General features: G+C 50.0%; 1 protein-coding gene across 5 annotated transcripts in view; it reads right to left on the bottom strand.

Moving 5' to 3' along the window:
* Positions 1-17,272, bottom strand: part of USP31 (ubiquitin specific peptidase 31) — a 77,477-nt gene that overhangs the window by 18,841 nt on the left and 41,364 nt on the right. The window contains exons 13-17 of one of the 5 annotated variants that reach the window (XR_002124809.1): positions 16,668-16,893; positions 12,516-12,674; positions 10,878-11,030; positions 7,239-8,829; positions 5,679-5,751 (exon numbers count right to left, since the gene is read on the bottom strand). Coding sequence is in view for 3 of the 5 variants with exons in the window: in XM_019649865.1 (XP_019505410.1) it covers positions 7,262-8,829; positions 10,878-11,030; positions 12,516-12,674; positions 16,668-16,893 (2,106 nt within the window). In the remaining 2 variants the exon portion in view is untranslated. Of the gene's footprint in view, positions 1-656; positions 4,059-4,344; positions 8,830-10,877; positions 11,031-12,515; positions 12,675-16,667; positions 16,894-17,272 lie in introns of those variants that run through there. The other 4 variants (XR_002124808.1, XM_019649865.1, XM_019649866.1 and 1 more) reach the window with 4 other exon arrangements.

Below are 17,272 nucleotides of genomic sequence, written 5' to 3'. Positions count from 1 at the left end.
ATGGCACTTGTCCTGGGATAGGAACAGCCTCCCTGTCCCAACCCTAAGCCATAATGCTGTTCTGTGACCTGACTCTACAGCTTGGAAGAAAAGCAATGGCAGAGGCACTGAAGCGAAGTGAAAGCCCTGCTCACTGACCATCACCCCTCAGCGCATACAACAAGCATTTCAAATCTAAGGACAAGCCTGCCGGGCTTAGTGAGTTTCGATAATGGCGGTCTTTAGTGTCCCCGTGTGGCCACACGTGGTATGACATCCTCAATGGGGAGTCCTGTGGTCAGGACAGCAAGCAGGGGAGCTTATCAGAACAGGATGGGTAAAAACGAAGCTATCGTAAAGATTCTGTAGGGTATCCGATGGACACTTGTCTTATTAGGGAGACCACTTCATGGACAGTGTAGATGCCTGACCACTGCACTGTACACCTAAAGCTGAATAATACTGAATGTGACTATAAAAATAAGCATCGGTGTTGATTTTTTTGTTTCAAAAACTCACAGTGTCTGCATGCATCCTTCTGTGGCTTCCTTTTTTCCATTTAACACTGCGATTTGAAGGCATTTTGTATACATTGGTGTAGCGCAAACGCCTAATTTCCAAGGTGAGTCCACACTAAAAATGCACAAGTTGGCAAGGAGGAGAAAGAGGAATATGGCTTGAAGAGGGCATCACGTAATAAATTTATTGTATTTCATTACATTTTCCACTTTTCTCTGAATTCCAACTGTAGGCTATATAATCAACTGCCGTTCCAGAAAGAAAACGTTGTAAACATAAAAAATATAAATTCTGCTTCTTAAAAGTGCATACAACCTTGAATAAAACATACAAATAAATAACAGAGGTCCGTGGCGCGTCTCATGCATTTGTTCTAAAATAATTTAAAATGGGACAATTATGCTTTTCTCCCAGCCTCAAGGAAAGGTATATCACTAACCTCCCATACGACTGCACAACCACAGAAGAAAATTAGACAGGAATCACTACGAATGGTGCGTGAACAATACCAAGGCATTTTGTGTACAGTGATAAGACATGCAGCTGCGAAGACAGGCATAGAAACCCCAGTGTAAAAACTGCAGCGTTCTGTGGAGAGGCTGTTTCTGCAATGGGGCTTGAATTCACTTTTAACCAGTGGGGAGAGGCACAGTTGGTGAGCTGACCTGCAGGGAAAATCAATGACAACCTGAAGGGCCCCCAGAAAGAGTGCCAGCCTTGCAAATGCCCTACCTGCCTTCCCATCTGGCATCATGACCCCTCGCCATGGAGAGTAGCACCTAGGGAACTTCGTATTGCGTTTTCTCCATCACGACAGGTCTCACTGCCCTGGGTGGCCCTTCTAAAGTGACACTTCCAACTTGGATTTTTCCTTTTATCTTTTATGCCTTGGAGTGCTGAAAAACACTAGGGAAGTTGTTTCTTTTCTTTCTTTTTTTTTGTAGGCAGCATAATGCTCAGAAGGAAGAAACCACCTGAGACGCACGGCAGGTTATTTTGAGGATGGTGTAGTGTGTTCAGCTCACCACAGATTAAAACTAAATTTTATTCGCCCCCATCAGTAACAGCCAAATTTGTGGATGAATGTTATGATTTTTTTTTTAATTACATGAAAAACTACCGGTGAGGTTTACAAAAAAAAAAAATCCAAAGAAAATGCTTCACATTCATTTTTTTAAACTTTTCTAATTCCTGAAACTACATTCTGAATAAATAGGAAATCTGGCAGCAGCCCAGGGTCTGCTGTTGTAACTACTGCAAAGAAACCATCACACTACAAAGCAGGGACAGGGTCCCCTGGGCCACTAAGGCGTCGCGGCAGCATTTTCTAACTCACTTCCCTACCAGCCAAGGTGCTGGCCCTGCTGTGGGACCCAGGGGACAGGCTCTGGGGAGGACGCACACGCCATGGGGATACTGCCTGCCTCAGCAAACTAAAGACTGCCGGGCCATCCACGAGATGCCCCAAGCTCCCAAACTGGGCCTCGAATCACAAAGACTCCCTTACTTCAAACAGAAGGCTGACAGCAGTTTCTCCCCAGATTTTTTTTCTTTTCTCCAATAGGACAGAGGAATCTGAGCAGCTTCCTGAGTACCTCCATGCACTGAGTTCGCCCCAGTTCCATAACAGTGCCTCTCAATTCGGTATCAGAAACATGTGGGAGTTTTAACCCGCGTGGTCCCTCCTGGGACCCACCCGTGTGGATTAGAGCAAAGGCTTGTGAGTGGGAAGGCCCCAGGCGATTTTCATGAACATTGCATACCAGAACCTTAGACACACCCTTCGGAAGAGGCGTCACAGAACCTTGGGGACAGTCCGTGTGAGATCTGAAAAAGCCTCCCAGGTCCACTATGGGTCCCTCTTCTCCCCAAAATTGGGAAATACCAGATTAAAATGAATGTGAGATGGCTCTAGAACCCAGGCCCTTCTACGAGGCAACCATAAACCCATGAGCTTAGTTTTCACGTGACCAGGAGCTGGGGCATTGCAAAGCTTTCCAGAACAGTCTAAATGTCCACAAAAGTGGGTTAAAAATGGTTAACGGTGCTGCCACATTCTCTCCTTGTGACCACGATAGAGCCCTACAAGATATAAAAAGTTACAATCTATAGAAAATGGCAGGTTGGTTTTAGAACAAAACACTTTAAGAAAGTCTTCAGGCTCGATAAAGTAGACAAACCTGTGTGCATAGCCAATTCCACTCCTGCTAACACAGTCTCATCAATGAGCAGAAGAACCGGCCAGGAGAAACGAGTGCCAAGCAAAGCAAGACGTCACATTCACGCTCGTCTACATGGACGACGAAGCCACATTTAAAAAACTACAAATTCGAAAATAGAGCTCCATAATCTAAGAGTTACCTTTTTTAAAAAATAAAAAAAACTTCCATTTAGTGCAGTCAATAGGTTTTATTAGTTGCTTGCATAGGTGTGAGGCCATGCTTTCTGGGTTAGGTGGAGGCCATGCAGAAGTGTTTTCACTGCGTGGGAGAGAGGGCTGGACAGGCTCAAAAGGCAGCTGCCACACACACGCTTTGGGGGTCAACCAGAAGGCAGTGTGAGACACTGGCTTCATTTCAAGAAAAGCACACGACTTCCCCCCAAAAGTGCACATCAGGCTTAGCAATCACGGCCCCTGCGTGGAATTTCAGACACTCGCACAGCGACAGCGGCTCCTCGTGTTTATGGTTGGGACTCAGGCACTGGTTAGTCAGCGAGTTTTGTTCTTTTCGGTTCCACACAATACACAGTCCAACCCACATCCCAGAATGTGTTTTATTGCAACTGTGCTTATGATTTCCGTATTATCTCAGAATTCCAACCCAGACACACTAATTATCTTGACAGCCAATCATTATAATAACCTGCAGCAAAAACAAGAACGTCAGCCGTTTGGTAATTTGTCAGAATGAAGTGTAACGTCAGGTGTCCTTCTACTTTCAAAAACATGTTTATTGGGAATAAACCAATGAGCTTTGTTTACAGCTCTTCTCTGCTCCGTTTCCCTACAGGCAGCCACTACTGTCCTTTACGGACTGCTCCGATTTTTTTCCTGATAGTTACTTTAGAGGGGTGACACGTTTTCTCTCCACCCAACCAAAAACACCCCACATCCATCTCATCCCAACGTGGATGGCCAAATTGTAATGAAAAGTGACTTCGCCGGGGATTTCCAAGCACTACGTAGTAGAGACAGCTGTGTGAGAGTGGCCGTGAGCGTTAAAATGTCTGCGGAGATGACAAGGGCACTTTTGGTTTCCGAATGGGACAGCTTTGCTGGGGGGTGGGGCGGGGGAGCCTCCGGAGGGTCACCAGAATCCATTCGCTCTCTTTTTCGGGAAGACTGTTCCTCCACTTAGGACACCTGTGGCTGTGCTCCCAGGGCCCCTCAGCCACAGCACGTTCCTGAAGCCGTGGGCTTGCCCTCCACGGATGCTTGCAGAATGAATGACTGGATGACGAGAGAATGATGACAGAAGCCGAGGACAGCTCACAGGTGACACCGTATGTCACCACACCACGGCCGCTGGTCCAGCGCTGTGTCACTCACTCTCAGGCTGCTTTTAGGGTGACAAAATACACGGGGGGGAGGAGGGGTCTTGAGATGACATGAGCTTAACAGTTTCTTTGTGCTTCCACATCATATGAGGGATGACAAGGGCCGTTTAGAGGAACGATACGGCCTCAGTGCACTGACGTTTACCGGGAAAAAAATCAAGAATAAACGTTTTTAAAAAGCAGACAAAGGGCCGGCTGAGTGGCTCAGTTGGTTAAGAGCTCGCTCAAGAGTTTGAGCTCTGAGCAACAGCGGTTCGAGTCAGCCCGAGCTGAGCAGCCGTGAGCTGCCAACAGGTGGCGGGATGGCTCAGCTAAAAAAAAAAAAAAAAGCAGACAAACATTACAGACACAACACGACGGTTGGTGATTATTTGTGCCTACCGAGAAATGACTGCTCCAATCAGGCCCATCTGGTTGTCAGCCAGAACCCCAGGCCTGCCGCCCTTACAGGTGATTTTTAACCCCAAAACACATGTATGCTCATTGTGCCAAACATCCCTGGGAAATTAAAACAGAAAACAAACACTCAGTCCCTAACCCATCAAAGAACTGAACTGAACCAAGTAACAATTTCCCGTATTTTACACCTGAGAAGCACCTCCAGACTTTGGGGCAAAATATTCTTTTCTGTGGTTTACATGCTGTACCTAGTAAAAGCAGAAACATTTTCATAGTTTACCAAGGACAGAAATAGAATAGGTTCAAGGAGCCTAGACAATGCCATACTACGTGCTGATTTTTTCCATGTAAATCTGAAACAAGGACTAAACTCCATAGACATACAGTTTATAGATACTGAAATTTTATTTCTAGATTCCCATGGAAAATTAAAGGAGTTTGTAGTTGGTTTTTTGTTTGTTTTTTTGTTTGTTTGTTTGTTTTGACACTAGACAAAATAGAAAATCCATTCCTGGAGCAGTCAAGGATAAAAATATTTAGCACTGTGAAAATTAAACTAGTTTCTAGTAATGCTTAACTGGTTACAGCCCCTCTGCAGAAAGTGTTATCAAAATCGTTTGTGTAATCAAACTATAATTCTAAGACTTCGCAGAGCTGCAGACGGATTTCAAATGAGATTTGCCTATGAAAGAAAGATGACAGGTCAAAGCAGACCAACACTGGATTCCTGATACTGATGACCCCACATTTGCGGCATCTGTTCCAGGAAATGAAAGCAATGCAGAAATAGTAGCAGCGGCCAAACGCTGGATAGGCTGTGGATGTGCCGTCGGGAAGTCACCCTGGTGCAGGCAGCCAGGCACCGGCAGTCACCACGGCAGAGAGCAGCGCTGCTTTGGGGAGCCAGACACCTGCACCGTGACACCAAGGCAGGGCCGAGTCAGAGGGTGACAGGCTCGTGGTCAATAAAGGGCGCGGAGCACTCTGGTAACGCTCACAGGCTGAGCGTGGAAGTCTTAAACATCACGAGGGTCGAAAGTTCCAGCTATCCTCAACACAAGCGGCCTCCAGACTTGCAAGCTACCTGCTAATGCTCAAATTAGCAGCAAAATTAAGATAAATAACCTACTGAGAACATTTCCCAAGAGGTATCCTTGGAAAATAAAAAATAAAAAAAGGCAGTGCAGAGTCCCCAGCTATGCATGTGTATGTGGTCTAGTTACCTCTCACAGCCACACCGAGAAGGGGGTTATAAATGGGTCTGGACACCAAGAGTTCAGGAAAAACTTGAAGAGTCTATGACTCAAAACAAAAACAAAAAAGTTAATATTTAAAAGCATATAAACTTAGCATGCTATATTTCACAGCAAAGTGACAAATGCTATTCAAAGAGAATCAGAACCATGACTCTCTGACATTTAAAAAAAAAAATAGAAAAAGGGGGGGAAAAGCTAAAAATTGTCAGGATACCTCCAACAAGCTTGAAAAACTATGGATCTGGCTTATCTGGGAGATTGTTGTGAGGCTCCCTTTTTTCCCTAAACCAGAAATGCAATGTGCACGGACAGGGCTCGGCAGAATGGGCCCCAGGCCTGCTGGTTGGGTCTCAAGCCCAGAAAAGAAATCAATGAATTCCTGAAAAGCAGTAAGACGCTCCAGCTCCTGCCTGAGCCTGACAGGGAGGACCGGAAGTGTGCGTGTGATGCTTGGCCGTACATCACTTCCACCCTGGCTGACTTTTGGCATTAGGCGACTGTCTTCTTTCCTCTCCGGTTACAAGATGAGGAAACGTGGGATGCACATGGGGGTCGGGGGTGAGGGGCATGGAGCTTCAACTTCTAACAGAAGAAAGCAACGCCAGAGGAGGAAAACGGTACAGATTCACGCATCCAGTTGACAATCCGTTTTTTTCTGGGAATCTTTCAAAGGCGGGAACTGCTCTACTATGTCTCAAAATCCCAATGGTCTTAGCTAGCAAATTTAGAAGGAAAAACCATTTTACTACTAGTGGCTGGCTTTCTGGCTATCCAATTTGCCATCTCTTGGGACACGCCCCAAGCATCAAGACAGCTTCCGGGACACACAGCTTTGCAGACTTCATTTCTACCTCTAAAAACTTCCATCTGTGGCAGTAGGAGAAATGACAGTCACGACAGGCCACCTTCCCCTTTAATCCTGTTACTGATACACAACCATCCTAGACTAGCTGAGTCTATACCTGAGAAACATTAGTGTTAAAATATTGCCCTTTACAAAGACTGGCGGAGGGGGCCAAAGTGCAGGAAGCAAGTTTTCTCTCAGTTTGTTTCATTGTTAGTGTCACAGTTTTTAGAACTCCTGGTGCCACGTGACAATCTGCAGTGAGGACAAATCCTGCTCAGATGAGACCCAAGTCAAATAATTCATCCTTCTACAGAGCACACTAATGACAGCTTAACTGGTTCACAGGTTTAGAAACCCCAGTGTCCAACAAAAGTCATGAGAGTTCTCTATAAAGAAATATGTACAGTTGCTAAAGGGACCGTCCAGGGTATCGTCTATAATTTTTCCAGTTAGCTTGGTATCGATGCTTTGCCTATGGCTGTTATTTGGTTCAATGGCAGAATAAGGCGACACTTTTAACAATTTGCAGTTGAATTCTGTACGCGCGCGCACACATACACACCCACCCACACACACATACACACACTGTCAGGCACATGACCCCAAGAATACAAAACAAACAAAGCAGAGGGCTTTGGTGGGAGGGAGGGGCTTCTAAATAAATAAACATCTTTACAGACAGAACACTGGGAGTGCGGTGGTGTCACTGAGGTTTCTGAGGGGGCCGTGCAGAGGCTGGCATGCTCGCAGGTAGCTTTTTGGAGGGTTTCTCGGTGGGCGGCCCAGCAGCAGGTGACGAGGGTGCCCCAGAGCCGAGCTGGGAGGCCTTGGCCTTGCGGCTGGACAGCAGAGAGTGTCTGGCAGAAGCAGAGTCCTTGGAGACAAGCTGCTCTTTCACAAGTGTGCTCGCCTTTGGCTGCTGGCAACCTGGAGGCTGGTGGCCTTTCTCTGCCGTGTCCTCCCCGGCATTCCTGCAGACCGACCTGGCAGAGCTCCCGCCGGCCTTCTTGGCAAGCAAGGTCGTCTTGCCAAGGTCAGTGGACCTCCGGGTCTCCTTCTGTCGCAAGGCCGACTTGAAGAAGGACAGTCCCTTCTCATCCGACTTGCTGTCCCTCTTCAGAGCAGCCTTCATGCTCGTGCTGGGGGAGCGCAGGCTGGCCATGGAGGAGCTCCTGATGTGCCTTCCGTCCCCTCGGGCCTCCCCAGCCCTGGCCTGGCTCACCCGTGGGGAGCTGGGTTTGGAGCTGGAGGTGACACTGGCTCTGTCCGAAACCAGGCTTTGTCTGGAGCCCTCTCTGCTTAAGCTCCGATCTGAAGTCCTGCCCTTCCCGGGTGGAAAGGGGCCCCTAGTGGCAGGGCCCGAGGCCTTTTTGGCAGTTGTGGAGGAAGCAGTGGAAGCGAGGGAAGAAGCTGGCTTCAGCTTCTGGGGTGACGGGGAGGGCCCAGGGCCTGGGGCTGAGGAGGGGGACTCCTTCCTGGGACGGGCCGGGGCCGGCGAGGAGTGCCGCCCACTGGGTCTGGAAGAATCCGCTCTGTTTCGGGTGCGGAATGGCTTTACAGAAATGTTTCCAGAAACAGGAGAAGAAGGGGACGGACTTGAGAGAGATGATTCCTGGCTGGCCAAGACGGACCGCCCCTTCCGCGAGCTTCCATCTGGCTCAGACGCACGCCTGGAGCTGGGGGGCCTCTGGGCTGTGCTCTCGGGTTTCCTTGAGAGGGAGCCTGGGTGGCCCGGGGGTTTCACTTCTTTGACTGGAGAGCTGTCTACAGAGTCGCTCTGATCCACATAAGCGATCTGGTTATTGTTGTCAAATGGGTCCGAGATGGGGGACAAGCGGCCCCCTTGTGCTGGGTTTTTGCTCTGTGTGACTACAGCGCTGGAGCTCAATTTGCGAGTGTCTGACTCGTCTTTGAACACACCTTCCATGACAGCCAGAGGGGCCCGGCCCACAGTCCTGTGCTCCCGGCGACTGTGACTATCGCTTGGTTCCTGGAAACTGCTAGAAAGGTTCCTCAAGCTACCAAAGCAAGAGATGGAGACCTTGTCGTCTACCGCCTCCCCGATCTTCTCCAAGGTGGAGGCGGAGCTGTGAATCGGGGAGTCCCCTGAGAACCGGGAAGGAGAGCTGGACCGCAGCTGCAGCTTAGCAGACAGGGACCAAGAAGGTCGGATGCAACTTTCAGTGACGGCCAAGGGGCTGGTGACAGAAGACCTGGATGACAAGCTCTGACGCTGGACACTTCTCACAAATGGTCGAGTTGAGAAACCTCCTGAATGCAGCAAAGAGAACACCGTTAAACTAAACGGAAAAAAGTCCCAGGAACATCTAAAGATGGAAGGGAGGCAAGTCTCGTGAAATGATAGGAGCGCGACCTCCAGAGCCCGTATGTCTGGGGTCAAGGAGTAGCCATGTGACTTCAACTTCTCTGAGCCCAGTTCCTTTGTCTATAAAATAGGGACATTCTAACTTGGAGATCGGCAAGCCATCTCTTTACCTTCTTGTTCAACATCAGGGGTTGGCAGATTTTTCCTGTAAAGGCCCAGATCGCAACTATTTTAGGCTTAGTGGGCCACTGCAGCATGCAAGCAACCACCCCACTGGTGACACATAAACCAATGGGCATAACTGTGTTCCAATGAAACCTTACTTAAAATACAGCTAGAAGCCCTACTCGGCCTGTGGGCTGTGCTTTGCTGATCCCTGTCCTAGCATGGGGCCACCATGAGAACGAAATACAATCTTCCAAGACCCGCGCCCAGCAAGGCATCTGCCACTCCAGAGAAGCTCCAGACGTGAGCTACTGACCCAGCTCCTTCATCTGGCCAAGGACCTCGGGGCTCGCAGAAGTGAGGTCCTCGCCCCACACACACTAACACACAACTAACGAGAGACAGCTGACACCAGAGCCACAGCCCCCAGCCCCTCACTCAGGGCCACGTGCAGGCTGGCCCGTCACTGTTGACTATAAAAGCGGATCTGCGGAAAGAATTACAGAGACAACGCACTCCTATCCTGAGTGACTTAAAACCTTTAAAGAAAATTCATAATTAGAACATGACTCCTATTCTGAGTGAGTTAAAACGTCCGAAGAAAATATTCTAAAAGGAATCCTACACACAGGTGCTGGGGCAGCTGTGGAGTTTTGTGAGGCTGTCGGGGTGAGAGCTGAGAAGACAGGCTCTATCCTGTGGGCACCACCAGCAGCACGTTATGACGGGGATGCTCCAGAGGGTATCGATTTTCCAGCTACACTGTTTAAAAATAGATCGGGGCAAAGCACATCTATGCTTATTGTTAAAACGACACCGAGTTCCAAGTGGAAAGGCTGCGCTGGAAACCTCCACCAAAACAAGCAAAGTGTCACTGGTCAGGTCTTCACACATGTCAGGGGCTAGAAAGGAGCTTGGCAATTATAGCCGAGACCCGCATTTTAGAGCAGCAACGAGCCAGCCGACCTGGCAGGGCTGCAGCTGCGACGCAGGCCTCCTGGCCAGGCAGCCTTCCCCCAGCCTCCGGCCTTCTTCCTCCATTGCACGTCCTCAGAATTCCCACGACCACTAGAAGCAGTTACGGCGATCGAAATGCTGGCCGCAGAACGAGGCTTGCTGGAAGGTGAGTCAGCGCCCTTGTTATAGAAGCTGAGCTCACTCTCTCTGCCTTCCAGCTCTCGGAGCACTGGCTGCCTGATCCTTCCCACACCACCCGGGGTCCCTGTTAGAACTAAGGGCCGTGCTGCCACTGCTCAAGCAGTAAACAAAGATAAAAGAGTTCAGCTTTTATCAGATTTTCACAGTTTTTACATTTAGACTATCCTCAGAATTCCCAAAAGCTACCTCTATGCAGAGGCACTGGTTTTTGTTCTAGGTGCTTCTGTACTTAAAAGAACATGCCAGCGATTCCTCGAAGAGCAACAGCGTGGTGCAAAGTGAGGAGCCGCACACGCCAGGAACGCCATGCCAGGCCTGGCGCTGCGACTTGTCGCCAGGTGGCCCTGGGCAAATCATAGCAGCTACTCTGAGGATTTGAAATTATAGCTACTCTGAGGATTTGAAAAAGCACTCTGAAAACCATGTTTGCATATTGCGCCCAGTTAAAGCTCTAGCCTCCACACAAGACCTTCAAAGTGAAAAATAAGGGAAGAAAAAAAGTCCCAGGTGACAGAAGCAAATGCCCGTTTATACACAATGTCGCATATGCTCGGAACCCTCGGCCCCCAGCCCCACTCTGTGACCCTTCACGTCCTGTCAGTCTCTAAAGGCCCCTGTGCTGTGTTCATGCGCCGACATCTCGGAAACTGTCACCAAGATACACACTCACCATCGTCTTCACTCCTTTCCCCGGTCATCTCCACGGACTCAGACAGCGAGGCCAGGGAGGTGCGTCTGGAGGATGCCGCAGAGGTCACGCTGGCTTGCTTGCTCCCCGGAAGCCGGCTCACCCAGTGTTCACACAACGAAGAACTCGTGGAGCCTGCAGAGGAGGAAGCGGGCAGCAAGGTCAGGCTGGGGTCCCGGCCCTGCATGCACGCTCATGGTGGCTGCTGCCTGAGCTGGAGCAGCCAATGTCCTCACCGCCAGGTTAGCACCAACCCCCAGACCCCACGCTGTCCTGCTACGATGAACAGGAGGCAGGCAGACCCGAACACGCTGTGGTGATCAAATGCAAGCGTAGAGATGAAGGACACCTCACAATGCAGTCAGAGTCTCAGGGCGTCAACAGCACAGAGTACAGGCCACCGCTCACATCCTTCCCTCTCCAAACGTTAGTTAGGAACGACACGCCAGGCTCTGTTCGAAGCACTTGCAGTTAAGATTTCCGACAGAGAGAGACAGAACGGAGAAGAGCAGTGCACAGCTACTTCCTTAGCCCCGCTGCCTTGCGGAGTTCAAAGTCATTGTCACACTATTAATATACAAATGCACATAGGGCTGTGTGACAACGGTCCTGTGCGTCCCAGGGGGGCACTGAAGTGCGTATCAGAGCAACAGGAACTGTTCCTGAGAGTGTGAAGCAGCACGGCTGGCTCGGGCAGATCTCAAGAGGGTGTCATTTATGAGCACACCCAGACCCTGGGCGGCACTGAGGAGAGACCTGAGCGCAGCCAGGTCCCCACTTCCTGTTAAGGGGGCGGGGAGGAGGGGGATCTGACTCCTGCAGGGGCCACTCTGCTTCAGAGGTGTTTCCTGTTAGCGGCTGCAAACCTACCCCGCAAGCTTCAAGGGGAGCAGGGGTTAATACTCCCTGACCTGTCACACTCTCTCCAACTAACACTCTGCCTAGACGCAGGCGCCCTTGTTTAGATCACATGCGGCTGCTTCCATACTGAGTGTGAGCACTGACGCCTGCATTTATTAAAACACAGAGACCCCATCAAGCTAAACCCATGCTGTCTAATACTACTGCAGCCTTCACTCCTTCCCAGCACAGAACAGGCGATCTTACCGGGGAAAACCCTTTTTCTAACGGTGCTTTACCCTTTACAAGTGGCTTTAATGTCCATCTGCCCTAATGTGATGCATACGATGACGCCACGAGGCAGGCAGTGCTACAGATGACAAACATGTGGTTTGGGTAGGACGGACTACTCTAAGATGATCCAATCCAAATGTGGCCAAGCCAGTGTCGGTTCTGTTCCCAAACCCCTCACTCCCTCCCCTTTTGCTGCAGCGTGCCAGGCTGCTTTTCAGCTTGTGTATTCCACAAGTACACATCACACCGTCAGGGGACTTTGAGCCAGGCTCCCCTCCACCTCCCTGGGAACCCGGCTGGTTCACAGCTGCTCCAACATCCCACCCCCAGTCCCTTGATTGCAATCAGTCTGGTTTCCAGATTAAATGCCAACGTGAGGGTTAATGTGATCACACCAGAGTCATGAGACCTTCTGGCGAATTTCTCTAGACCATTAATTACTCTCGTCTGCTCTGGAAAGAGCTGCCAACGAAGAGCCAGCCTTACCTGCCACCGAGCTGTTGGCCGACCAGGACGGTATGGCTGTCCGCCTCTGGTAGAAAAGGATGTAGGCCGTCTGCGTGCAGACCTCGTCTTCCGACAGCTGCTGCACATCGCTGTCATCAAAGCAGTACCAGAGTCCATCCACAGAGTTCTTACAATAGGCTGCAAAAAGGGGGCCCGTCAGCGGCCAGCCCGCGCTGCCCACAGGTGCCACTTTTGTGGCTCATATAATCAATTCAAGACCTTTTTAAGGCTGCACGCAGTAACCCAGAAAAAAGAAAAACCCAAATTCCGTCTCACACTCAGGCAAAATGTTTCAAGAAATTCCAAGCTATTCCAAATGGATGGAATTCTTTTTAATTTCAGGAAACACAACATACTTCTTTATTTAAACCAGTGGGTCTCAGGGGACATTTGGCAATGAATGGAGATGATTTTGATTGTCACAAATTGGGGGGAAGTGCTACTGGTGTCTAGTGTAGAGGCCAGGAGGCTGCTAAACAGCCTACAGTATACAGGAAACCTCCCCAGAGCAAAGAATTATCCAGCCAAACTGTCAACAGTGCCAGCCAGGGGTGAGAAATCCTGGTTCAAGCACGTTGCAACATTTTAGTATTTGTTCAGCACTTATTATGTGCCAAGCATCTCATTTAATCCTATGAGACTTGTTCTATGATTATTCCCAATTTACAGAGGCTCAAAAAGATTAAGCAGCTTGCCCACAGTCATGCTGCTGAAGGGGAGTGCCCAGCTCATCCCAGGGTTCTCTAGTCCCTGGGCTGGCACTTTAACCCTTACCCAACCCTGCGCCCCTCGGGGGTAGCACAAACGATGCCGCATGAAAGCCCCCTGGCAAGCCAAGAGCATGTGAGCTCATGAATGCAACGGCCTTCTCTCCACTGCAAATTCTAAGCCTGTTATATAAAAAAAGAGCATTCATGTGCCAGTGAAAACAGACAACAACTTGGCGTCCACGAAGTCCCGTCATCCTGTCAGGATCCATCAAAGGGTGTGATATGCTCGGTACAGAAAAGTACCTTCTTATCACAGTTTCTAAAAATACCCATTTACTGGGGTGAGAATAAAGGAGTGCTGAATGCTAAATATACTACTGGGAAAAAAGACTCAGCATGGCCCCAGGGACAAGGCATCTGAGGTCCCGAGAGGCACCAGAAGTGAGTCCCTCAAGAGGCCACAACTGCTTTGCAAGCATGGAACCTTGAGATGACGAGGACCCAGGAGAGAAAGGGTGACACCAGACAGGTCCCGCAAAAGAAGAGCAGAGCAGGCATCTGTGACTGCAGGGAGGGCAGCTGTTTGCAGCAGGGGTCACGAGAGCCACAGGGGAAGGGGGGAAGCGGGGCTCTAGGGGAAAGGGGGCTGGTGATGCGGCCGAGGTTTGGTCAGCAGTGGGGTCTGGCCTCAGGGAGGGGAGACCCCGCCTGAGGTGGCCACTATTCTTGAGTGGGATGGGAGCAGAAGCATCAGGGGACAAGCCCCAGAGAAAATGACAGAGTGGCTCCTGCGTGCAATTGTGTGTGTGTGTGTGTGTGTGTGTGTGTCTTTGGGCGGCCTGTGCTCACTCAGCCTTTCCAAAGGAACTCGACCTTCTTCCCTTCACAAGACTATTTCTGAAGTGTCTTCCAGCCCAGAGCTACTCTGAATGTGGTTCGCAGACTGCTGCCAGCCCACGAGATAAACACCAAAACTGAGAAAAGCATTAAAAACTTTTACAGCAATCTGATTCGGCCATCACGTCAAATTTTTATCAGATTTGCATGAAATCTGATTTATATTGTATTTTTCAAAAGTATTGGTCATGAAGGACGGGACACTTGAAAAAAGAGACAGACAGACTCTTGCTCAGAGACAGAAGTGCTGTCCTAGGATCCTCACACAAGGTGCCACGTGCCACACACGCGCCATGTATGACAGCTCGAACCAGGGCAACATGACGACGGCAGACGTCACAGTTCGTCATCAAACGAACACCCCAGATGAACACGTGAACACAGCTACCCTGAACTCAACACTGAGGAGGCATTCAACGCTCTCTACACTAACACACCGCTCACTTTAGGCAGCAGAGCAGTGCATGGCCCAGGCATGCGAAGGGCAGAGAACACAGAAGATACCCCGCAGATAACAGAAGTGCCCACAGGTAATGGTCCATGACGCAGGCGGTCACTCCGGCTCCCTCATGTGCTTGCCAGGCTACAGAGGTGACTCGCCCGAGGTCACAGAGCCACAATGTGCTCAGCGTCTCCCCCCAAGTCCCCATCACTAACTCGTACTGCCCAAGGCAGCTGGGCTTTCAGGCATTGTCCAGGGTCTACTCTCTATGAAGAAGAGCAGGACAGGCTGAAATCCAGCACTACCCTGTCTTTCTCAACCATCGCTCGCCACAAGCCACCTAACATGGCTCCACGCTGTCCTGACTGGAAGGGGCGTCCTTTACCAAAGCTGAGGCTGGATGGTCACCCAGCAGGGAAGCCACCAACGGCATCACTCCACATGCTCATCCGTGAAATGAACGACCTCTAAGCCCTTCCAGTTCTAACAGCCCACGAGTATAATTCCGAGTCAGATCAAAGAACCCAGATACAGCTAGTCATGCCACAAAAGCAAAACTCCAACTAGACACATTTATTAGACAAGTGGTCCCATAAAATAGAAATATAAAATATGCAAGGCACAAAATATAACATCAGAATTGAAACTGACTTAAAACCAAAATTCCAGCTGAGAGCTATTTAAACATTTAATTCCTATATAACTTTGTCTTCTATGGACTTAGAGGATCTTCTGAACCGGACACTGCGTATGCTCACCAGTGGGGAGTGAGTCCCTCAGCAGAAGGCTCTGTGGTCCCTAAAGGGTACTCTGTAACATGCAGCGCCCACCCCTCCCCCGTTATCCCACAGGGTCCTGGAGCGCAGGCAGCAGGTCCCTAACCCCAACAGCTTGCCCTGTCCCCCAGGACGAGTGCTCTGCCCACCGTTCACATCCCACAGACCCTGCTCTCGCTCCTGCTTCCTCCTAACCTGTACCTACACCCGCTTCATGATTACACCCTTGGCAGACAGAGGCTGAGACCTAGTCACGTTCCCCATGCCTGTGAGGTGACACAGCCCAGTGCTAGCTCCCTAGGAGGGCCTCTGTGATGTGCCCCTGCACAGAACACACCAGTGTAAGCTCAACAGTGCAAACAACCGTCTCAACTTAAGACAACACTGGAAGAAATTACCCTCTATCAAACATCGCCTACATAAATGGGATGGGATTCAGCCGTAAAAAGGGGAATCTGACACGTGACACAACGGGAGTGAATCTTACAGACCTATGCTGCTGAAAGAATAAGCGACACAAAGGACAAATACTACACGACTCCACTTATACAACTAACCTAGAGGAGTCAGTCATAGAGACAGAACCCATGGTGGTCGCCAGGGCCTGGGGCAGGGTTGGGGTGGGGGTTAGTATTTAATGGGTGCAGTTTCCATTCGAGAAGAGGAAAAGGTTCTGGAGACGATGGTGGTGACCGTTACACAAAGATGTGAATGTCCTTAATGCACTGAACCGTCCCCTTAGGAATGGTTAAAACAGTCAATTCTGTTAGGTGTACTTCATCACAATTTTGAAAAATGTTTCCAGTGGCTACGTGTGAGTGATAAGTCCACGGGTGTTGGTGGTGTACTTTCTGCCTCTCTCTCCTCTCTAAATTTCATGATGAACACAGCTGCTTTAAGAATGAAAAGCAAATTTAACCTTAATACCAAAAGAAAAACCCTTTCAAGTCACTCTAAAGACCCTGTAACAGTGTTTCAGTCGCTCCCAATAAGAAGCAGCTAGAACCTCAAGGAAGGAGAAAGAAACCGTGGCCGGGGAGTGAGCGGGGCACACAGAGCGTCCTGGGTGAACAGACGGGCATCTGTCTGTCCGTACACCCCCATCAGCCAGCCAGCCAGCCAGCCAGCCACAGTCCAGCTCAGGAGAGAACAAGGATGCCCGCTTACTGCCCCTGGACAGAGAGCCAGAGGGTGGGCACTGCCCTGATGCTGGCACGCCGCCTGCTGTGAGGAAAGCAAAGCCACCCTGCCCCACGCACAGCGCCTGACAGGCTCCCACACAGACCCAGCCTCGCGCGCTGCATACCTGTGTAGTGCCCCCCTTGCATGGTGCCATGATGGTTGCACACAGCATACAGGTCATAAATGTAGTCCTCAGGGTCCCTCCCGAGTCCGTAGGGCCGTCGCCACGGAGACCAGTGCGATGGCAAGCTCCAGCTGCTCTGGCTTCTCTTAACCACGTGAGGCGTCATGTCCAGGCCGGTCAAGGGGAACTTGACCATGTTCTCGAGTTTCATGCGCCTGTCTCCGTCCTGTCGCAAGAAGAAACAAAAATTCTGGTGACATTTTCATGCAGACAGATGATGAATCAGTTTAGTGTGGAATGGGAACCCTTGTCGCTCACACACGTGGTCTGAGTCACCTGTCCATTGTCTCCCAAGACACATTTGAAACAGGTTCTAATGTCACCAAATGTGGAGCCAGCGACCATCTACATATACGGATAACTAGCCTCTCTTAGCTTTCCTATCTTTACCTGATAAAGGGTCTCCAGGTGTTTGCCTTACAAAGTGACAATTTCAGGTGGTTCATCCTGATCTGTCACAGAGGCAAGGAGGACAAAGCACAGTGCCTGGCGCAAAACAGCCACTGAGTGAGCAGGGCCCTTCCCTCCCCAACCTCCCCCGCCCT

This window comes from Hipposideros armiger, unplaced genomic scaffold, assembly GCF_001890085.2.
Source record: "Hipposideros armiger isolate ML-2016 unplaced genomic scaffold, ASM189008v1 scaffold_135, whole genome shotgun sequence".
Lineage (NCBI taxonomy): Eukaryota > Metazoa > Chordata > Mammalia > Chiroptera > Hipposideridae > Hipposideros > Hipposideros armiger.
This window is presented reverse-complemented; position numbering and strand designations above follow the sequence as displayed.